The sequence below is a fragment of the Pezoporus occidentalis genome, unplaced genomic scaffold (assembly GCF_034315485.1).
Source record: "Pezoporus occidentalis ecotype Australia unplaced genomic scaffold, CSIRO_AGI_Poc_V1 ctg11, whole genome shotgun sequence".
NCBI lineage: Eukaryota > Metazoa > Chordata > Aves > Psittaciformes > Psittacidae > Pezoporus > Pezoporus occidentalis.
The window spans coordinates 931,374-955,960 of NW_026912886.1; the positions used below are offsets into that span (position 1 = coordinate 931,374).

General features: G+C 39.1%; 1 protein-coding gene across 2 annotated transcripts in view; it reads left to right on the forward strand.

Annotated features, from left to right (window-relative positions):
* VPS13C (vacuolar protein sorting 13 homolog C) overlaps nt 1-4,191 on the forward strand; it is an 87,211-nt gene extending 83,020 nt beyond the window's left edge. For both annotated transcript variants that reach the window (XM_062626321.1, XM_062626329.1), the window contains 4 exons: nt 17-108; nt 1,012-1,135; nt 1,914-1,997; nt 2,478-4,191. In XM_062626321.1, coding sequence (XP_062482305.1) covers nt 17-108; nt 1,012-1,135; nt 1,914-1,997; nt 2,478-2,579 — 402 coding nt within the window. In that variant the 3' untranslated portion in view covers nt 2,580-4,191. The remainder of the gene's footprint in view (nt 1-16; nt 109-1,011; nt 1,136-1,913; nt 1,998-2,477) is intronic.
* The last annotated feature ends 20,396 nt before the right edge of the window (nt 4,192-24,587 follow it).

Here is a 24,587-nt window from a genome sequence, read left to right on the forward strand (position 1 = left end):
TCTATTTCTGTTTCAGAAATTGCACATCAGAAAGCTGGAAAAAGAGAGCTATCAATACCACTGTGCACTTCCAAGAGGCAGAAGAGCAAGCCTTATTGTTACCAATAGGTATTAAGTCTTGAAGGCTTTTTCTAAGGGGTTGTCTGCGTTTCAGCTTGGGGATTAGACATCTGCTAGGTTTAAACCGATTGCTATTCTCTTCATATTTACTTTCCTTAACCATTTTCTTCTCATTTTTTTCTTTTTTAAAGTTTATTTTGTTTCCTGTATGGAAAATGTAATATGGTAATGTTGTCAGTACTAGGTTTCAGGAAGATGGTTTACTCTGTCAGTGACCCTTTATCATACCATGGATATCATTGTTTCTGACTTTTCACATTAGCTTGTAGGCAGTTTTTACAGTCAAACCAACATTTTTATAATGTATGTTTACAATCTTATTAATTAAAGGGTACTGTAAATGGAGACTTAAGTTTTTGTACAGGTCTGAAAACTAATAATAAACTCATCAAAACTGCCACCTGTTTTTGTCTTAGTGTGCAGACTGACGTTGGAGCTTTGGAGTAATTGAAAGGCAGAGAGCTAGCAACTGTATGCAGTGGCAACTGATCTTCTGTCAGTCTAGTAGTAGTTGTGTCGCTGTGGAGCTAGCTTGTAGCTGTTTGACTGCTTTCATCTGGTAGAGGCTGACTTTGAGGTACTGGTTTGAATTAACTGATGAATGTATAGTATTCAATTTTAGCAAAATGTTTGGATTTGGAGGGCTGGGTGCATTTTGATGAAGTTGGCTGCACATACTATGTGATACCATAGATCATCTGTGAGTCTTAAGGACAAAGTTATTATCTCAGAACATTTATTAAAGAAATATAGTTCTGCTGTGACTGAGTGGGTACTTTGAGTCCAGATAGAAAATACCTTCTCAAAGAAATGTCTTCATTTTGTTTTATTTTTTCTGGCAAGTTCTAATCCCAGGCAGAAATCGAGTATTAACTGTTTTCTTCCGAACAGGAGACTGATACATGTAAAAGAAATGGAAATCTTAGGCCATTTAACAACAGAGTGGGATTACTTATTTGAAGACTTTACACGCTGTCCCTGTTACGAAGCAAATGTTTTAAAAATAACTGTTTTGGTAAGAAAAATATGTAAGCATTTCTAATTTAACATTATTTAGAGGTCTGTCATGGATCCCCCAGGTGGGATGGGGAGGAGAATGGTAAGAATATAAACTCCACATATTGAGATAAGAACAATTTAATAACTGAAATAAAGTAAAATATAGTGATAATAGAAATAATACCGACAATACTACTGCTAATAATAGGGATCAACAACGAAAAGAGAAATTCAAATTCAGAAAACACAGGTGATGCACAATACAGCTGCTGACCACCTGCCAACTGATACCCAGCCCTGGGCAGTGATTGGTCCCTTCTGGGTGACTCCCCCCAGTTTATATACTGGGCACGATGTGCTGTGGTATGGAATACCTCTTTGGCTAGTGTGGGTCACGTGCCCCTCCTCACTGGCAGAGCATGAGAGGCTGATAAGTCTTTGATCAGAGTAAGTGCTACTGAGGAACAGCTATAACATGGGTGTGTTACCAGCGTTGTTCTCGGACTAAAGCCAAAACACAGCTCTACACTAACTGCTAGGAAGAAAATTAACTCTATCCCAGCCAAAACCAGGACAAGGTCCAAACATGCTCTTAACTTATTTTATGGTTCTAACTGCTAACTATGGCACTATGAGACAGGATTTACTCAGTTTTCTTGAAAGCGTATGTTGGGTTGGACAGAGGCCACATGGAAATGTGACCTGAAGTTGACATTCAAGCCATTTAAGTATCATATTCTGCATTCCTGTTTTGTGAGTCACCTGAAGTACATTTTTGTTCCCCTCTGCAACAGGATCAAAAGATGTTCCAGAGGAAGGACGGTACAGGTCAGGAATGTGTAAAGACAGTTCAGCTTCAGGATGAAACTACAGCAAGGGTATCTTTATTTTTTTTATCTTCTTTCTTTTTGATATTGTTAACAGTTCTTGCAACTCAGCATGTGAAAGAGATGGTAATGTTCAGAGACCTGTTATAGAATAGGCTGCTCTGCCTGAGGACCGTTCACTGTGCTTTCATGTTGAAGAACGAGTTACCAAGGAAAAAAATGAGATAACATAGTCTAAAGCATTCCAGAGACTATATACAATAATAATTTAAGGTTGAAATTGCAGTGTCTTAAGTTTTGTATATTAAAACTTATTAAAGGCAAATAATTCACATACCTGAAGTATTGACAGTATCACTGAAGCTTTTTCTGGGTTGAATATTATGCATGTGAATCAGAAGCTGTGTATCTAACTTAAACTAGCCAGTGAGTATGTAGGTTTTAAAGTTTGTTGAATTGGCTTCTCTTAGTCATATCCTATGGAAGAAAACTGTGGTTTAATTTCCTTTCTGTCAATACGTTGCTTTACAGAGGATTTGTTGTGCCATTCAGGAAGCCCAGGCAAGAAGAAAGCAACAGAAGTTGGTGAAGCAGGCATCATTGCGGTTGAAGAAACCACAAATGCTATCTTGATAATGACAGGATTTGTCGGGTTTGACCTTTGGTATGCAGTTTTATCCCTAAAGTTAATTAGAAGGAACATGGAAACATAGTGTAGAAAGTAAAGATAAAATATTTGGGGTCGTCCTTTGAGGGTAATAGCCATAAACACTTTATTTTAAGAAGCTATGCCTCTTTCTAAAATATGGATTTCGTTATCCTAAAATACACTTTAAATTTAAAAATCACACTGAATTTTCTTTTCTGCCTTTTTTCATGTCAGGCATTCTTGTACATGGGTTCTAAAATAAAGTGGCTATCTGATTTGCACTCTATGGTGTACAGAGAGGTTGTAGTAGTTGTGGTTCTAGTATTTTGCAAAATAAAATACTTAGGTTACTGATTGAAACTAATTAAAAACCCCTTTGTTGTAGACAGCTTTCTCTTAAAATTGAGACACACATGTACATAATTTAGGTACTATAATTTCTTCTGTGTCCGTTTACTATTGTAAAATATTGCACTAGAGCAACATAAGAATGAATACGTAGGAAAGAATAGGCTATTTGTTGTCAGGAAATGCTTGGAATTTAGAATGTTGTCACTTAGACTGTAAATGAACATCTGCACTTTAAAAATGGAAAATATTATTCACCTGTCACGTGCATCTATATGGTTTTGGTTGTATCAGTGTAGCTTAAAGACTTCTTCAGGAGGAGCAGCACACTGGTTTTAGACAAAATTGTGTATCAAAAGCTTAAATCAAAGTAATTAACTTTCCATATTTCAGTGCATAGTTACTCCGCTGGAAGAGTGCCATCTCATTAAGCTCAAAGTCACTTCTGGTATAATACTTTTGCTGCAGTTTCTCTTCCTGAAGACTATTAGTATTCAGTTTAGCAAGATATTTAAGCACACTTAAAGTATGTGCCTAGTTCTTAATGGTAGGAATAATGCCATGAACTTCATTGAGAAAAGTTCCATTCTTAACAGTAGGCACATGCATCAGTAACTGTCTAGCTCAAGGATTTTATGAGCAAACACATTTGAGCTCAGTGATGAGTGAACTGAGAGCTCTTGCTGACATTCTGTGGCTCTCGGGTAAGAGATGAAGTGTCTTTAAAAATACTCATGAAAACTTGCTCATTCCAATTTTACTTGGAAAGAATGGTTTCTGTTCTGGGGTTTTGGGTTTCGTACTAGAGAAGAGCTATAGATACAAACTCAAAGACTAAAAGTGGCAATGTTCTTGCATAGATCTATTCAGTAAGTGGAGCAATCAGGAGAACCAGGCCTTGATTTTTGAAACTCACTTTATACTGAAGGGCTGGTGAATTCTATAAATATACCCTTAACATGTACCTATGATCTCGTCAAAACTAGAAAGCTTAAGGTGTTTCAAAGTTGGCTGCAGAACAGAGAATCTTCAGAGAGCATCTGCAGTATGATTTTATTGCTGTTGTATGCAAATGGCTATTAATCTGGTTCGCTGTGGTGAAACAAATGTGGTACAAGCTTTAACTCTGTGATATTACCTATTTTCTAGAAAGCTCTGCTCAAACATGAACTAAATTAGCTGTCTGGGATGTATGTATTTCAAGCCCATGTTTTTTTAAAAAAGAAAATAAATTTTTATATGCAGTTATTTGTGCTCTGATTTTAAATGTTGTTGCTTCTAAAATACTTCATATGTTGTTGGTTTGCCACGTGTCACTGGCACTGTGTGAAAAAAGCTATTGGAGTATTGGAGTACTGCAGAAGAATGTTTCTTCAGCTTGGTTTCTGGCATGTAAGGGATAGTTGTATGTGTCTTGCCTCTGAAGTCATAGTTAAAATGAGATTTCCTGTTAGTCTACTCTCAATGCGTGTTTAGATGGTACCATGTGCCTATTTGGAGATGGAGAATTGGAGCTAGTTCTGATGACATGTTTCTGGCTCCAGTCTTCTGCTTGATTCGGTTCTGTACTTCCTCGTTATTTATAAACTTCCAGCTTGAACTGTGAACAGTAGCTACTTTACTTTCTCACTTTATATGTGATTAGGTGCAACGAAGTTGATTGCTATTTAAAATAGTCTGAAGAAGCAGTAGGATTCTATAGAATGATTTTGTGTTTGGAAATGCATGTCTTTGCAGTTTGGGTTGCTAGCTGAATTTGAACTCATGGATGGCACTACAAATTCCAGCTGAGATATGAACAACTTTCTTTACCACTTGGATCAAGCACTCAAGAGGACAAAAGAGAGATGGTTTGATAAGGAATTCCCATTCTTGCTTAAATGAAGATGGATATCGAGACCAAGAAGTTTCCACTGCTTTTCCTGTGCTTTCCTCAAGTGTTCCATTCCATTTTACCATGCATCCTTCTGTCTTTCCTCTTGTTTTTCATCCAGGCTTTTTTATTGCTGTTTTCTCTCCAGCTGCCCATGCTGCTGGCTATTCCTGGGCTTTGCTCTCTTGAATTTGGTAACATTCTTTTCCTCTTCCCTTTCTGCTCCTTTCCTTAACCAGGTGCATCTTCTCTTGAAATGATCAGGCTGTTCAGGGACAAGGAGGGTCTCTTGTCTAGTCCCTAAGTATATAACCAGCATAAGAACAACTGCAGAATTAGATCTTGTTCAGATGATCTGTAGGAATGAGGTATTGGTGTAGAGCATGCTTTCAGATGACCTGTAGCGATGAATTTCAGCTAGGTGCTGCAACATGAAGTGAAAGAGATTTTTTTCAAGTTTGGGGCTTTTTTTGTGTTTTGGATTTGTTTGGTTTTGTTTCTTTTTACTATCTGGCAATAAAGTCATTTCCTATACCTTTTATATTATATGTTTCAATGAAGCTCCATGGTTTCAGTATTAGTAATATTAATTCAGAGCACAAGTTGGCCAGACTGTTGAGATCTTCCTAGACCTTTCCTTACAATGAGCTCCTGTAAGATTTTGCTGTCTCAAAAGCCAGATTTTACTGAATCTAAGACATGGAATACTTGTTAATTAGAACTTCAAGCAGTTAGGTTGGGTCTCGTCCTTAACTGGCTTCAGTTATGCCATTGCTTTCTGCCTCATCGTATGTTCCTCCAGCTTTTAAGAATTACTTTTTGTTTTCTTTTCCAAGGCCTGGATGGGTGTTTGGTCCTTGCAGCTGTTTTCTCAGTGTCCTGCTTGAGCTGTGGCCCCCTTTCTGAAACCTTCTCAGCCCTTTTCCATGCACTTTCTTGACAGCAAGCTCAGTTGGTTGCTAGGTAGAGAGCAGTGTGTCCTTCCTTGGTGTAGATCTTCCTTAACCTAGTAACCAATTTAAAGGTTAGTAGCAGAAAATGATGGTATAATCAAACTGTTCAATGTAAAAATATTTTAGTATGCTTTTGCGTATATTTTTATAACCATATAGTGCTTAAGAAAGAAAAATAGAAGAGAAAGGCATGGACTAGATAATTGATATTATTTGTGGTTCTCAAAGGGTGGTGCTATTGATTGCACTTGTCTGTGGACTTACTTTATGGAGAATCTGGCTTGGATATTTTTCATGGAATTTCTGTCCAATCTGGAGACTGGTAAATCTTCACATGCTGAAACATTGTATTTTGAAAACACCATCTGCCTCTTTAATTTATTACATGATCTTGGTCCATTTTGCTGTTAACTCCTCAGAGGGACTTGTAGGATCTCTTTCAATGGGAATTTTATGTTCACTTTTGCCTCTTACAGGGACCCTATATTCATTAAGGTTACTACTACCAGTCATTCTCTACAGAATTACAGTAAGGCAGCCACTTAAAACTATTGAAGTGGACTTTAAAAAGAAACAAAGTCAATCATCAAAAAAACTTGACACCTTTCACCATCATGTTTAACTATTTCCTCACCATGTGCAGAATCTGAAAGAATGTTTGGTTTATTACCGTAATAATGTTTTAGTAGTGAGAGGTTAGTGTTAGAGGGAATTAATTATGAAGTTGAAGGCTGGGTCGAATTAAGTAATAGAGCTTAACAATTAAGGTACCAATATTTTTATTTCATTGCAGTAAATATGCATCTGTTGTAGTAGAGTAACATACTCATTACACTTGGTATATCCTAATCTTAGTCTTTGGTATTTATATAATGGGATCTTGGGTCACTCAGAGTATTGAAAAATACATTAAAAAGGATTTAATTTCAAATGTGAAAACTGACTTGTGAAACCTTTTGAAACCAGCTAGCCTCTGTTTGACAACATAATTCTTTCAACAGCTTATAAAGTCACATTTAGTCAAGCCTGAGTGTGAAGACTTAGTTTGGAATAGACATCAGTGGACTGAGCACTTCAGGAGAAATCTTAATATAAGAAACAAGTGGAGGGATTTTGAGCATCAACAACTTCAGGTTCCACTGGAGAAATCAAAGCTTTAGTGTCTTCATTAAAAGTCCCTGGACAGAGGTATGCTTTTGAGGGAGAGGGCAGTTACCAGTTAAATGTGTAATGCTACAGAGCACATGAAGGGCAGATTGAAGGGAAAAAGGTTATTAGACATCTAGCTGTAAAATAAAATTTGTTCCAAGCATATGCATATTGTTCAGTTTACTGATCCTGATGTGACTCCCTTCCTGGGATTATGGATCTCATTTGCATAATCACTGAATAACAGTGATGCAAACACACAGATCATCAGACTTTAGTATTATTATCTCTCTGCTGTAATTTGCTCCTGGTTTGGAGTTTTCAAGGTGTTTATCAGCAGCTAAGATGGTGTAGCTAAATCTAGTCGCCTGACTTGTCTGAAGGAGAAAAGTTCAAGTCTGAAAGGAGAAATAACTCTAGAAAGGAAAGAGTTGACCTATTAAAAAGGAAAGTACGAATTTAAAACTTGGTTGAGTTCATTGTATCCGTGCCTTTCCTACAGGTCAACAAGTAAACTTTCACTTTGAAATTATTTTATATTATTTATTTTAGAATGAGAATGTGCATTGTCTCTCCTGATCTAGTCTTCAGATTAGATTGGCACGGGGGGGTGAGAGAGGCAGGAGGAACCCCAGAAGATTGGTGGGTTTGGGGGTGAAGGCAAGTGGAAGGAGGATGGTGAGAAATCTGTAAAATGGCAAACTCTTCAGAAGTTAAAAGTTGCTAAAAAGCTAATTTGATACATTGAAATCCTGCTACAGATTCCTTTTATACTAGTAACTGGAAAAACACCTTATGTAGTTATGAAGACAGACTGCGCTACGTGAAAACAATCAATTTGTCCAACTCTAACAGTTCTTTGTATTGACAATACCCAAATTCCAGTGTTCATCTTGTGTGTATGTCCACATTGTTTCCAGGCTCTGCTGTTTCTCAAAGGTAAGCACAGCAAAGATGCATAATTCTCAAAAGTGCTTGTCCAAGATGAAAACTTGAAAAATAGGGAAGCTGCTTGTATGCTGTACAGTGTAGTTACTTCTAGGGGTTTAAAACCTTTCCCCGTCACGTAAGACATAAATTCTGTCATAGATAGTCAAAGCTTTATAGGTAAATCACTGAGCTGTGCAGGTACTAGTCTCTGCTCTGATGAGTCTGGCCCTGAATCTGCCCTTGACTTAGTTGATGTATGAGGACTGTATTGTGCTTCTAAAGCTTCCTCTTGTGTTTATTGTTGTCTTCGCCTCTGGCTGTATTTTCATTTCCCAGCTGGAAAGAAATTTGCCATTGACTTTTAAAGAGCTTGGACTAAGATGTTCTTAAGGAGTGTAAAAGGACTTCTGCAGCTGATCCCATAGGGTTTTTCAGATTAATTATCAGTAAAAGCAGCACAGAAAGTATCTCAAAGTCAGTAACTTATACTTAAGTAATCCAGCATCATCTCTCATCCTGGCTTCACATGTATATAATCAAATAACGAGAAAATGGGAGTTTAGTGTAAATTCTTTGTAATTTAGTGTAATTCTGATAAACATATTGGGGAGCAATTGTACAATTATTTTGAAATGAGAACAGTATCAGTAGTCTTGTCCCAGGGACAGTGCTGGAGAAGCTTTTCTTTTAAACATAAACCCTGGTTAGCTAGCACTTTCCTGCACGCTGTTAAGACAATCTTCACACTTTAACAGAGTGCACCCGCCTTGAGCACTTGATTGGTGGTCTGGTAAGTATGAAAAGAGTGAACATCCTCTTAAGTTTTTGTGGAATTTAAAAAGTAAAATGGAGCATAATACAGAAATCTGAGTTAATTGCAAAGATTTTTTTTAAAGTTTGATTCCCTGTGTTACAGCAGAAATCTGTGTATGAAATTTGATAGATGAATCTGTCTCTGAAGTTGCAAATGATGAGATGCTACTATAAATTGTTGTTTCAGTAGTTACCCACAAGGTGGGGGAATGAATCTTTGTATTTTACCGCTGTTGTCTTACAGCTTTCTTGCACACCCTCCTCCTGCCTGGATACCGTACTGTTAAAAACATCTAGTTCATGTGGTCAAGGCAGAGCATAGAGCTATAAATCAGAGCTGTCAGAAGGTTTACAAACTGTAGATCTAAGCCTGGAGTTTTAGAAGTGTTTAAAAAAAAAAATACTACCGTGATCATTCACATGTTATTCCTTACTTGTACACAGTGTTCTAGGAATTGGTACAGATTTCCATGTGTGCAAATTTCTTTAGTAAAAGAAATAAGGAGTAAAAGCCTTTCTGTACGGTCTGTACTTAAGTGTTCATTCTGCTAATGCTACTGTTGAATTGCAGACTTGATCTGAAGCTGGCTGTGTAACAGACACTGTCCTGTAAGGTACGTCCTGTTTTTCTGCTCTGTATCTGGTCAATTCAGGGAGATGTAAGGCAGTGATACCAACTGCCTTAACTTTTAAGATCAAAGAAACAATGGAAGGGTGGGAACTGTAAGTGTTAAATATTATTCCCTGCCTATACATTGAGTACTGTGATACCAACACCTAAACAAATTTATCTGGAGCAGATTAGTTATTAAAGGAATATTTCACTTTTCCTATGCTGGATTAATTGCCCGGTTAACAGTCAGCTGAGTACCTAGAGAGGGGAAGGAAAGGGAGTAAATATTCCCTTTGGATGATGGCAAGCTTTTAGGCTGGCTCAGCTTCATCCCAGAAGTTAGCAGGGCTGAAGCTGAACACTAAAGATGTGGTGTTTCATTTAAACTTAGCTTTTCATTGAAAATTTACAGCTTTGCACAGTGTTTCCATTCTTATCACTGAAGAATTGACTACTGTAAAATAAAATTAGAAAATAAAAATTGGCTGGAAGCTGAAATACTCTGGTTTTGAACTGTTACAGTGTCAGATACGAGGTGTTCTTGTGCAGATGGCTTCACTGCCTCTGTTCATTTCCATTTGCTGAGGTCTGTGATTGGTTCTGGAGCAGGTGAATAATGTTTGCACTGGCAGACTGAAGCCAAAAATGCTCCCAAACGCCCCAAAACCAGGGGCAATTGATGAATCCAGCAGATGCACAAGTGTGACATTTCCAAAGGCCTATGCCAGATGAGCAAAAAGTAGGCGGTTAAACCTCCAAATCCTTCCAATGACATCAGTCAGGCAGATGTCATTGTGCAATAAATAGGGCCTGATTTAGGACCCAGCCACCAGCATACCTAGTGAAGGTAAATAAAAGCTTTGCAGGCTCAAGTCCATCACAGATGTGAGCATACCTATGCATTTGACATCAGGGCACCTATGCACTTGCCATAAGCTTATAGTGCTTTCCAAGGAGTTCTAGGAAAAAAGACCTGTTAGCATTTTAGGTTTATAAACTTATAAGGAAAACAGTGTGAGAGCACACGTGTCTGAACTGGGGCCACCCGAATATATAGCAGTTCACTGAAGAGACTTACTGTGCATTTTCAGTGGAACCTGAAGTAGATTCAGTTCATGAGATACAAGTTGATAGAGGGCAGAATAGCAGCATTGCCCTTTCAACAGGTGAATGTTCCTACTATCATTTTTTCCTAAGAAGACATGCTGCTTTTTAAGCATCCAGGTGGAGATCATAGCATAAGTGAATGCATGCATAATATGTTATTCAGATGTTCCACCAGGTCTGGTCTATTACAGGTGATAAAGGCTAAGAAATTAAGTCTTCTGGGGAACGCATTTCCATTTTGGAAAAACTTTTATAGCTAAGACAGTTACAACCCTGCTTTTTGCATTCATTCTGGACTTGAACTGAAACTCAGGTGGGGAGGGGAAAAAAAAGCCCAATATAGTCTTGCATTTCTTCAGTTCCAGTTCCAGTAAGTTATATAAGGGTGGATCATGGGGGAAATCACTTTTATGTTGAAACTTGTGAATGCTAGAAGGTAGTTTGTGTGTAAGTGGTGACGGTGCCGTATGCTAACAAGTACTGCGTTGTCTGGTCTGTATTAGAATGTAGTGATAGTGTTAGAATATGAAATTAATTATGTCTTTCACAATCCTATCAGCTTGTACAAGCTAAGCAACATACCAGATGAGGTAGCTGAGATCTCCAAGGAAGTGCTGACAAGAATAGTCTATTATGGATCATAAAAACCACTTTCAGCTTGGAACATGAGGATGCTGTGAGAGTAGCAGACTTCTACAACAAAACGTATGGAAGTGATAGTCATTTAAAGGTATCTTAGCCTCCCGATAAGCAATACTGTAGCTACTGATCAAAATAATTTAGTTTCACAGCTGGTTCACTGAGGCGTTTGCTTTTCACTGTGAAATGATGAGCTGGGAATTGCAATGCTAGTTTGGGATTGTTGTGCAGTTACTAACACTGCCCAGACTTCTTGCAGCACAGTCTGTAGATGCTTTTTAAAGCCTCACCCTTAAACACTCAAGTTTCCCATCTGGCAAATAGGATTGCAGAGCTTTTGTAACTGACTGGTATTTGATGGTTAAAATTGTCAAGTTAATCAAATATAATCAGGTAAATGCTGTTAACTGAAGTTAAATTTCTGTTCAGGTGACCCTATGCATTGACAGTGCAAGTATGTCAGTAAGAAAGTATGATAAATGTTTGGTGGTCCTTTGTTTTATGAACTTCAGAAAATATCAGTCCCTTTGCATACATTCATTTTGGCTGATGCTTGTAAACTAAAGCATGCCACATAAATTTTGTATCTCTCTTTGTATACCTTGCCCTTCAATTCTGTAGCAATTACTTGGAGAGTTCCTGTGGGGCACCAGAAAATACAATAACTGCTGTAAAATACCTTAATCCAAATCTGTGCATTCACTGAAATCTAAAAAATTGTTGGGTTATGTCAAAAGATTCTTTTTTTGTTTTACAAGAAATGGATTTGATGACAGACTGATCCTTTGCTATCCAGACCTCCTACTTACTGCTTGATGAAATCCAGTTCCCTATTACAGCATCATTCTAATCTTGGAAATGTTGGTTTGTTTTTTTTTTTTACAAGGTGCACATTTTCAATCCTAGTGAAAACAAATGTTTAAAATTTGAGAACTTTTTTGCAAAGCTGAATGAATGCATTGAGCCCAAACTGTCTGAGAGAACACACAAATTACAGACTGGCTTGTTAGCCTTCCAAATAATGTTATGGGAATAAGTTTGAGAAAGGGAGTTATCATTGAATTTCCATAAATGGAACATTTTGTTAATGGGAAGGAAAGCAGATTCATTAAAAGCATAAGCATGTTGACACAAGCTGGCTTTCCGTTAAAAACTGAAATCAAACCAAGCACTTTCTCTCCTTCCCTCTGCATGATGGATAGAGCACCAGTCTCCCATGTTCCAGATAACTGTATGCTGATGAAACTCTTATTTCTTTGATTGCATCATAAAACCTTCAAAACCTAGTGGTTTTCCTTAATGAAGTGATGAAAGAAAGGTGAAAAAGATATTAGTGGAATAGGAAATCAGATTTCCTTATAGCTGTGAATCAAAGCTGGATTTGAAATTCAACTTGAATTCCTGCTATGTAGAATAAAAGTTGTCTGCTGAGTACATCAGTCTTCTCGAGATACCATGGGGTGGAGAGTACAAGACAATGCTGAATTCTCATCAACATATCAGTATTCTAGAGAGGTTGGAGCTATGGTTCTCCTGTTTCGGTGTTTTGAGCATTTAAATTGGCCATCTCTAGGGATAACAAACTGCTCAAACTTTGGATCCTTCTTTGTGAGCTGTTTCTCTAACAGTGTGAGAGTTAAACCAGAGTTCTAATCTACAGAGGGAATTCAGATGGGTAGCCATTCCTTTTTACGAAAGATGTGATTATCTGGAGAGTTTTCCTAAGAACTTTAGAAGGATTGGAAATAAAAGCAGTGAACATTTCTAGGTTATATTTAAATTCAGAAGTATTTACTTTGTGTGTTCTGAAGCCTACATTGAGTTAGTTAAAAAGCATAGCTCTACAATAAGTAAAATCCTTGAAGATTTTCCACAGAGTTTAAAAAAAGCCTTAAAATTTGAAAACCAAAAATTAGTTGCCGTGTCTTTTACTTGTTTCTGTCTTCACCATTACCAGTGCTGAACCAGTAAGCACTGTTTATAATACTTCTAAACTGATTCTACTTGCTGAAATTCACTAAGGCATTTTTCATATATGCTGTAAGAGAATTGGCTTTTGCTCTGTTTATCCATATATTTCCCAAGACTCCCATTTCTAGTTCCTGATGAAGCTTACAGCGTTTGTCTGGGGTAGGGTTTCTACAGATTGCACGCACTAGTGAGTCATCGTGGTGTTTAGAAGCTCAATAGCTTGCATAGCCACTGGTTGGCTTCAGCTCTGAAGTTTTCATGAAAGACCCTCAATTACAAAGCTTTCTGCTTTTGACAGTTAAATATCTGTCTCAGTTTTATTTCTTTCCTAAGAGACAATGATTTAAGATTCACTCTAAATATAATGTAAATGATCGATGGTAGCTGACAGTTGCCATTGTTTCTCCAAGCAGGTTGTTACATGCAGGGAAGTCTGAACAACTAGCTCTGAATTCAGTTGTCCTTTGGGCTGAAGCTAATTTTGTACACAGTGTTTGGTTGACTACCTAGGAAGGTGTTTTTCAGTGGTTTAGAATCTAGGAAGTATCAAAACTGGCAGTTCTAAGGAGAAAGTTGTGATTTCAAGTTGTAACTACCTTGCAAGAAATTAAAACCCCCTATGGAGGGGCAGGTACTGTTAATGATACCTGATGATAGAATTACTTTGCAAACAAGTTCTCCTTGGTTTGGTGGTAAATTCCTACACGCAGGATCCTAGTATTCTATTTGTATTCTATGCTAGACCACAATGTCTTGTCAGTGGCTCATTTAAGGAATTCCAGAAACCCTGAGCAAGCACACAGTTGTCTTTCCTTCTGGTCTATCTTTATTTCAAATTTAAGTCCCATAGAGGAGCAACTGCTGAGGGGTTATTTTTGCCATAGTGATTCTGATGAGAAAATATGCTCTTTCAGAACGTAAGTTCTGTGTAGTTGAAGACAGCAACTAAGCAGAGGAACAAACTCCTAAGTAGATTTACAAACACAGGTTGTTTCACATCAGTGTTTGAGATCAAGTGTTATCTAAGGTTTCTAAACACAAGGTTTCTAAGTGTATAGAACTAAGTAAGAGGTTTGTGCCAATACCTGGAAGCTTCTATTTCTCATCTGAAAAGAATGTTCACTACTTGTTTCATAAACCCTTAATTTATCTGTCTCTTTTAATTATGTGTGGGTTTGGCCTTCTCATTTTGAGTTTTGCTCACTTTTTTTCCTGCCTAATAATTAGATCAAGATCCTTGGAACCCACATGATACGGCTTTTCAGAAAGGAAAAAAGGAATACAAAGCACACTCCCCTGCCCCCCAACAAAAACCTCCAACTGCCTAGCCTGAAGCAGGAAGAGATGGATAAGGACTATATTTAACATACAGCTGTTTCTTTTTATGGAAAATATTGATTACAGATTCTAATGAAAAATGGAGACTGTTCTTTAAGGTCATTTGCAGTGGCCCTATCTTAGCTGCTTTTCTTTCCTTCCTCTCATTTATCTGCCATTACATGAACTCTTTCTCTGATAGTGGAAAAAGATGAAGTGGAACTTCTATTGGCCTTGCTATATCTACAGACTTTGGTAACAGGCCTGTCTTGCTGTTATAAGCTGTGAGTTCCTGCACTATTCCCTAAATATCTAGTTGATTCCCACAGGTTTCTGTGATTATGAGGGGGTGTTAGCGCACAGTTGGGTGATTTTACAGTTTTGGCCTGACAGAATGAATATTTTGAAGAGTTAAGATAATTTTCCTCCACAAGGGATTTATATTAGTTGTTTTAACATAGGGGCTAAACCCAGTGACCAGTTTGAGTGCAAAGGAAGTCAGAGTCTCAGGAGAGGAGAGGTTGCATGCTGCAGTTTCAAAGGGCACAACACGCATTTGTGTAATGTACAGACCTGTTAGTAATACGGTGCATACAAAAATAGTTGAGTCTGCATGGTTTCAAGGAGTTAATGGTAAATTCAGTGGCATAGTTAATGCATTTCTTGGCTTGGCAAATATAGGGTAAAGCATATTTAAATGTCTTTTTGACCCTGAGGCTGATTTTATTATTGCTTATTAGCCCAGTAAATAACTTCTGCAGCTTGTTGTCCAGTAGTAATGTCAGAGGGAGAGATGCCCAGTAGCTTTCAAGATGAGCAACGCAACTGAACTTCTTACATAAATTTAGCTTTATTGAAGAGACTGTTTTTTGGTTTTTTTTTTAAATTGCTTTTTTTTTCTTCCTCATTTTCTTTATCCATTCATGAATTTATAGCAAAATTCTCTAGGAAAAATAGAGCCTCTTACATCGCAGAATTCTTAATTCATCCTTCTGCTCTAGCAGAAGCAAGAGCTTTCGTGTAAATTCATTGGATGAAAATTTTGAGGTCTGTGTGCACAACACAGACGTGTTGAGTAGAATGGTTTGTACTGAGTTTGCTGCAGCAGAATCCCTTGTCCTCTATTATTCTGTGAGTGTGGTGCAGGTGCCTGATACTTTGAATTTAGGCAAAGCACTGCATAGCTTGTTTAAGAAATATCTTGTAGTCGTTGTATGTGAAGTGATGTGAAATGTAGGGCTATTTGTAAAGGTCTGTATTTGGGTTGAGCATAAACAGAGAGAGTGCAAGCTGTCTTAGGGAGACAATGTTCTATGTGGGCTGTTCTGTTTGTAGCAGATATTGTCCATTGTAGATCTTCAGGAGGAAGTTAGCAATAAGGTGCCATTTTCAGGGATTAAGGAATGAAGTTCTGGGTTGATTTGGGGGGTTTGGTTGGGGTATTTTTGAATGTTCATGTTTACTTCATGAAGCCCAATTAGTAAAGTGTAACAATTTGACTTCAGCAAGATAAATAGTTACTTTTATACCAGGACTGTGAAAGCAGGACTACATACTAAATGGGCTTGTAGGAATATGAGCTCTTGAAAACCCAGAGAGAATTTCCCTATTCCAAGAGAACAGCTTGTAGGACCAGTCTTTATTATAGTGATGGCAACTGAATTTTGTATAGGAGGAGCACTGCGCTGGTTTAGATATTTCAGTGCTTTAAATGGAAGTGAACTTTAAAAACACCTTTTTTTTTGTGAATAATTGCTCTGTTTCTGGTGATGGAGATATACTGATAGCGTTAAAAAACTACTGCTTCTCTACTTTGTACTCTCCTCCTTGAACATTGCTTCATTCTCAGCTTCACCTGTGTCTCCTAGCTAATTTGCTAGTTGTCAGAGGCAGTGATATACTAAAAACACCCAGCAACACTGCAGTGAAGTTTGAATTGATAGCAGATACCTGGCAATTACCAAATGTGCCAGTCACTACTATGTCATGTGAGTAAACACTATGATTGCTTCAGTAAGTAATCATCCTGCTGCTGATGCTAGCTGAATGCTTTCCCACATTATTCGCCTGGTTGTGGCAGCACCACTGTTTATGCAGCTAGAATTGTAAGCAAAGCAAGTAAGTGTTAAAAAGAAGAAAAGTACTTTTTAACCTGGATCCCTTTTCTTATCCAAGTCACAGCCTGGCCTTGCAGGCGGTTATATCAGCTCAACCAAATGGGCAACCTGAGGGCAAAAACAAGCAACCAGCTGGAAGCCCTTCAGTTGGTGTCATGATGAAGGTGGTATCTAGAATAATATCCTAGGCAAGATGGGTTAAATATTTTGGGGCTTGAACAAAGGTGCTCTCTGGTATGTGATGAGCTGTTTCCCTAACCAGCCATGATTAGCAATGCAGAAACTGTAGATATTCTTTGTAAGTGATTTCATATATCGGAGAAATACCAGATTTGTCCTCATTCTGTCCTAGAGGGAGCAGATTGCAAAACCCCCAAAATCAATTAAAGCAAGAAGCCAGAGAAAAGAGCCAAAAAATATGTCTGGAAATTCAAGGTTCAGCAGCAAACCAAACTGAGGTGGCTTTAGCAGTTACTATCATCAGTCATCCTCTCTGTCCCTTTTCTGCTGGTCAAAGCATGTACCCAAAAAGGCAACTGAAGATGTGTAACTAGTCTTCTACCTTCTCTGTTTAAAAGCTATTTCATTAATAGGGTTTTATAGTAATACATTAGATGCTAATTATCTGTTAAGCTGACAAGAGCTTAACAGTCCTCATGGTGCCCGTAGTTTAGATGCTATTGGGAAAGCAAGCAAACTGACACAACTTGTTTTCCTGTACTAGTGAGAAGATGTGGTAAGCACTGCTTGTTCAATGAGAATTGATTTTGTTCCTGTTCCTGAGACAGGAACCTGTGGCTGAGCTACTCTTTCAGTGACTCTACCTCAGTCCACCCCCAGTGGAAGCTGTTACCCATAGGGATATTGAATGCTATGAATTTGTCATTATGACTACAGACAGTTACACTCAAGAACAAGGAACAACCCCTACCAGAAGGTATTGAAGGGATTGACTTGTTTCACAGCTAATATCCTATACATTAGGGCATGCAAAGCTTTATGCAAAGCTCCAGGAAGAGGACACCTATGAGAAAATAAAAGAAAATGGGCATTAAAAATGTGAGACCAAATACATTACTGTGACACAGAGCTGATGATCTGTTTATGGTCTTACTGCAAATAAGTGATACCATTTTATTCACCAGGCAGCTCCAAGATTAAACTTTAACTAGCCACACAGTGATTTAGCATCTTGTCCACGTGTCAGCATGCACTCTCAATTACTGCTAATAGGAGTTACATGAAAAATCAAGGAAGGCTGGACAAAATAGATGTCCCTGTGCCTGTGCTCACACACAAGCTAATCTTTTAAATCGAGTTCGGAGCCTAAACTCAATTCTATGTCTCTGAAAGTATATGAAGGAAGCAGGCTTGCATATAGAGAGGTCAGTGGCAGGAATAGACATGTCCTTGCATTCACACTCCATGTAGCTTTACAAAATGTTCCATTTTCTGAAAAGAAACAGGGACATAGAACACAGGGGAAGGCTGCTCTGTGCAGTTCTGAAGTATGCGTTGTGAGGCTTTCCCTTCTTTCTCTCCCCAGGTGGGGATTTAAGCAAAGTGCAGAATCTCTCTTTATGTTTCTGATGAACAAGACAAATGAGCAGTCTTGTCAGGCGTTTTTTTGATATGGCCTTACTTGTTTACAACTAATGCAGATGATCCTACTTCCTTGAGCAAAGGAAACCAGTTCAGTAAGGGTTAGGTACAAACAGAGATGCTAAGGCCATTTATATTCTCTTTACATGAAAGTATGCTCAATGTGATGAGCCAAACTATGTTTGAAGACAGTAAGATGCTGTAAATAAAGTATTTAGTAGTGATTGTTATTACAGGTTTCTTCCAAACACTACTTGCAAGGCATCTCCTACTTTGCAAAACCAGAGGGAAAAATCGCTTCTAGAAGAGGATGAGGAAAGAGAGCCCTGTGTCCTAGAGCCTGAATTTCCTTATGGTTGTGCCAGTCTCAGAAGCAAAGAAGCAAAGTTTCTGAGGAACTGTGCTGGTCTGTTAAGGATATTGCAGTGGGTTTGGCCATCCATGAGGGATGTTACCATTTGTACACAGATGAAAGAGTGGTTCAATTAAACTAAAAGCTGAAGTGCCAGGTGATCCTGCTTGCTGCATATTAGAATTAACCTGCACTGCAAAATCACATGGCAGCAATAGACTGTCATCTGAAATTCTTACCCTTTGCTGCTTGAAATTGAGACATGTATTTTCTGAACTGTCAGAATCGTTCCTTGCTATTTCCTGTCATATCGCAGACAGCTGCAAGGATGCATTCTCTGCAGTAATGCAACTGACAGAGGAGGTGTGCCTAGAAGCCCTGTTGTCCTGCTGACAGAAACACTGTCCCAGGTAGAAGTTTCTGCATACTTGCAAGCACACTGAGGGGGGGGAATGTTTGGTACAATGGAGTAACAAACCAGGAGGTGGTTTGTGCCTGAGAGCTCAGAAGGATTTGTAAGATATGTCAAATGTTGCCACAATTGTAGTTGCAAAAGGTATGAATGTGAATTAACCAAGAAAGTAATTTTTAGAAGTCCTCGAACATCACCACTTTTGGGGATGGCCTCTAGTCCAGAATACTAACTCAGAGCTGAGGTGAATCATAAAATCCATAAGAGTAGCAGTGTCACACAGTCTTTCTGCTTTAAAAGTTCAACAGGAACTTAAAATGCATTATGCTTATAGTTAAAAGGTGCAAATGGCATATTGGTCACGTACATGAACCTGCAAGGTGCCTGAACTACTATTAGCCTAACAGGAATCTCTTCAGGGGCAAACTAACTGTAGGATGGTTTATTGTGAAGAGATCTCACGGTGAGATGGAAAAGCCAGGTTGCAAGATGAATATTGTTACTGTCTAGCAATGTATTTCTTGGAATTCTGGGGTGTTTGTTAAACCAACAGTTCTCTGTATAAATCTGTGTTTATATTTTAAAAGTGAATGAAAACATCACATATCAAACCTGAAGAAGCTGCAGTTCTTACTTGAACAATTATTTTTATAATTCTAATAATCACAGCTCTTAAAAACATTGATTTAGCTTGGATTCAAAGTGGATTCATATCTTAGAAATGAATCGCATATCTTTAGTACAAGGAATCAGTGCTGTAAAAACAGAGTCAAAGGCAAAAAGTGTAATTGCCTTTGTGGCTTTGAATTTCTGACTTGCAGTAGCCTAACTTTGTGAGAAAGTTAGCATTGGTTTGTCTCCAGAAACGCTGTTAACAAGTGGAAATATACAGGATATATGAGGAGTTTTAAAAAATTTCGTATCTCGCCAGTTCTCTCTTCCTATAGAATGCTCAGAAAACTTTTCTCTGCTGTATGATGGCAATAGATTAAACAACATGGGAAAGGGAAACAGCTTACCCAAGCCTTCATGATTGAGAGTCTAAGTTAAAAATAGTCCTGGTGATTTCAGCCACTATTTTGTAATCATTACTCCACAGATGATAGATTCTGACTTTTCAGATCCAATAAATTAAACATCTGCTATATTCTGGTTTCAAGAAAAGCTGTAAATCTGTATTAAATGCCCACAGCAAAATTATTTGCCTTTGGCTTAGCCTCTAGCCCGAAGACTGTCCTAGATTGGATGTAACTCTAGGAGCATGGTTTCCAAGGGTTTTGCCATGTTAATGTGAAAACATTATTATATACACTGTATTTGGGCTTATTATAAACTTGAATTGTTTGTGACTATCAGAAATGGTGAATTTTCCTAGTAAAGCTGAAATAGATTTCCCAAGGAGTGAGGCTATGCACTTACTTTAAATGATGCACAGCCTGGCTGGTGTTATTTGCATAATTATTTCTGACTCATAGGATGTTTTATCTACCTCTGTGTCAATTGACTGGCATAGATCATCCAAGTGGGAGTTTCCTATCTGGAAAGCTTGATTAGCAGGTACTGTCCAGTAGTGTTGACCAAAAAAGCCAAAACTCAACTACCCCTCCCCCAGAAACCCAGAACCAGCACTGATTTCCTAACCTGAGCCATTGTGTTAGATTCTGCTGGGCTCTGTTGCCTGATATCTGCCTCTTAATCACAGTAATTGAGGAACTTCTCTGAGCTGTTTCACACAATGTTAGTGGTAGTTGCTACATCAGGTGCTGGGGTGACATTTCACCTTAACTTTGGCGTATTATGATTTCATCATAAATCTCTCTGACCCAACTACTTTCATTTGGCTAAAAGTTGGCTTATTTTCACAAGTGGACATAATGATAGTCATTAGTATTGGTGAGACTGAGCAGCTGCAGGTTTCCTACAGCAAAGTCCCTACTAATGTTGGCTGTTTTTCCAGTAGAGTGTCATCTTCATTAATGCAAGGTCATTGCCATTTCCTTATTTCATTTCTCCCTATCCCGCTGCATTCCTCAGCAGGTCAACGTAAATAAATAAGCTGAATCAAATAAATTAATTCCTTTTCAGCTGCACTTAATGTGCCATGAGGCTACATCATTTTTAAAGTGCCGTTTTTAAGTGGTGGCTGCAAAGGGCAGGGAATCCAAATGCAAGGGCATCTCTGTCTACATGTCTCCTGAAAGCCGCTATCCTGGAGTCTGTTCTCTTGGAGCGTACAGCCGAAGGCTTCTTCCCAGTGAAGCTGGCGAATGGGTGTGCGTGTTGCAGGCTAACAAATACGGTTTCCATTGAACTAAATCAAAGATATTTATGGAGGTATTCACTCTTTAGGTTTGAGAAGCTGTCCCCTTAAGTTTCTTTTATAGCTGATGAAGAGATCCAGCTGATAGTGATGCAAAGAAGGAAAACAGCTGTTCCTCAAGGATGATTTGTCCTTCAGTACCATCCAACTGGGCCAGGACGTGTGGCATCCTTGCAAGAAGGTTTTGGAGCTGCAGTGTACTGTGTGCTACAGGGTCTGATCCTTGGAAGGTAGACTGCGTACTGACCCGCTGCCCACTGACCCAAAGCCTAGTGTTGGGATGAGAGGTTCAAGGGCACCCTCATTCAGCTTGCAGATGACACCAATTTGGGTGGGAATGTTGATCTGCTGGAGGGTAGCAAGGCTCTGCAGAGGGATCTGGACAGGCTAGATTGATGGGCTGTGGCCAATTGCATGAGATTCAACAAGGCTAAGTGCTGGGTCCTGCACTTGGGTCACAATAACCCCATGTAATGCTACAGGCTTGGGGAAGAGTGGCTGGAAACCTTGCTGGTGGAAAAGGACCGGGGGGTGTTGGTCGACAGCTGGCTGAATAAGAGCCAGCAGTGTGCCCAGCTAGCCAAGAAGGCCAGCAGCATACTAGCTTGTATCTGGAACAGTGGCCAGTAGGACCAGGAAAGTCATTGTCCCCCTGTACTTGGCCTTGGTGAGGCCACATATGCTCTCTACCTAAAAGGTTGTAGTGAGGTACCTCGTCTCTTCTCCCAAGTAACAAGCAACAGGACAAGAGGAAATGGCCTTAAGTGGCACCAGGGGAGGTTTAGACTGGATATTAGGAAACATTTCTTCACCAAAAGGGTTGCAGGCACTGGAACAGGCTGCCTAGGGAAGTGGCAAAGACACCATGCCTGGAGGTATTTAAAAGATATGTAGATGTGGCACTCGGGACATGGTTCAGTGGTGGACTTGGCAGTGCTGGGTTAATAGTTGGACTCTTAGAGGCTTTTTCCAGTCTAAATGATTCTATGATTTTTTATGCTCTTCACTTCTCCAGTTGATTAGAGTATGAGAAAGAGGTAAAAATAGGAACTGTGGACACTTGGGCTGTCGACTGCCATTCAGCCTCCTGATGCTCCTCACTTGAGAAAGAGAGGGGACTCAAACAGGCTTCTGTGGCATTCAACTTAGGAGATGCTTTATTGCCGAGGACCACTTGGCCAGGTTGTGACCCATCCAAGATACCGAGACAGGTCGGGAGTTTCCTGTGTGTTTCTTGGAGTGGACTACAGGCTTACCAGTGAAGTGACTGTGAAACAGGGGTCTCAAACTGGCTTTCTGAAGTTGGAAGGATGCATTCTTATTCTTCTCAAGGCAGTAGCAAATATGGTAAGATTTGGATGGAAGCAATAATTCATCCAGAAGATGTTTTTATCTTGTTGCATAGCTTCTGTACTGCATTCTGAAGCCTGAAGCAAAGTAACGGAGGTAAAGGAAATAACGCGTGCCAGGCATTCCAGCTATTTCAGACTTTTTATTGGAATTATATAAAAACAAGTCCTGGTGAAAATGTGAAGTTAGCATCAGTATGAGGACTGATTTGTCTCAGGAAATGACCAAATAAATGGCTGTTAATTCTTCCACATCAGCTGGAAATGGTAGTGGCACTTCACTCAGTGCATTTCTTTGGTGTTCACAGAGCATTTGGTTAAAATAGAAAATCTAGTTAAAAGCACTCTGTTTTCTCTTGACTTACTATTGCGAGTTCAACTCGTTGAACAACTTTTGCATTAAACTCCTATAACTTTCATGCCCTGTTCAGGCATGGTTTACTTGACAGGCTTGCAACAGCTACACTGCTTGAGCTCCTAGAAGACAAAATTTGTTTCATACCTTGAGGGTGCAAAGTCCCAGGGCAGCAGATGGCCCTATGATTATTATTTCCAACCTGTCTTACCTGACCATTCCTTCCCTGTATGAACAGCTGTTTCATTCACTTCAGTGCAGCCCAGCCCGAGCGGCTATTTTTCTTCTGCCCTTTTCTCTGCACATAACATAAATCTTCTCTTTCCTTTGACCTGGCCTGCAGTTCTATCCACCTGTGCATGCCTTAAGCAATGTCAAGCTCTTGCCAGATCCACTTCCCTTTTTCTAGATAAATTCTTTCAAAACTAAACTTTTGTGGGTTTTTCGCAGCACTGCTGAATAGACAGAAATGGTCCCTTCACTTCTTAGCTGCTCGCTTCTTGTGTGCTTGGTGGGTGTGGATTTAGGCAGCTTGCTGTGTTTTGGTGGACTCAGCCCGTTGATTGAGTGGTGTCAGGCTGTTGGTGTTAACCAGCGAGTGGGCCCATATTCTGCAACTTGCAGGTTTTTGGCTGTGCGAAGCACTTCATATAAACCAGGAAAGTTGAATTCATCTCTAATCTTGCAAAGGCAAATGTTCCAGTTGGGAAGTGTCAATGTTAAGATGTTCCCATGTGACTTCAGTTTGGCCTCCTGATGTGCAAATGCACTTATGAAGTAATTTTCTGCAGGACCTCATTTCATTCAGTATGCAGGGTACCCAACATACGAGTACTCAACAAATGAGCAGTTTTCCAGTGTTTATTTTTGCCCTTATTGCACAAGTTATGGCCCATGGCCTGTTTACTGTGCAGTTCTCACACTGTGCCGGATATGGAAATACACATTTCCATGAGGACACTCATCATTCACATTTAAGAATTTATTTTCAGAATGCCACTTGTAGACGAGGAAGAAGCATTCCTTCCAGTTTACTGGACTGCTGGGGCAGATGAAAGTCTGACTATAATCTAGTGAATAGTGACATTTCCAGTAACTGATGTTCACACATTTTTTTAACCATGGGGACAACTCCTGCAGTGATTAACAGTGCTCAAGTTCTGCAAATCAGACTGCTCAAGCTGGATCCCCTTAAAATGAAGAATAAACAGAAACCACAGAGCTTCTGCCTTATATCATTTGCACAGCATTGTGAATTCCTGGGGACAGAGCCAGGAGCAGAATCCAGAGTAGAAAGCATGACATGAAGTCTGTCCTTTCGCTTATGATCTCTTTTTCCTCAAGCTTTCCAGATTCTTTTGGAAAGGAAGACAGGCCAAGGGAACACTGCAGGCACCAGCTTTGTTCCTCCTGCTCTTCACTATATTTTCTGGGCAGTGTACTTTCACTCCGTGAAGTGAGACAGGGCCCCTGTGACAGGTTGACTGCCAGGTGATGCACACTCACAAAGCAAAAAATGCTGAAGTTGCACAGACATTCAAATTTTTGCATTTGTTGACTTCAAGCACTTTATTTTGTGGATCTGATGCTCTTTTGATCTCATTTTTTTTACGTTTCAGTCTGATGGAGACTTCTCTGTTATCATCTCCTTCAGTAGGTAAGAAGAATCTTGCCATGGTGTAAGCGAATGACTTGTAGTACAGCAAATTTCTGTTGTTGACTCTTTCTTTTATTACATGGATATTTTATTCCCCTCAATCAAATGCCTCGAT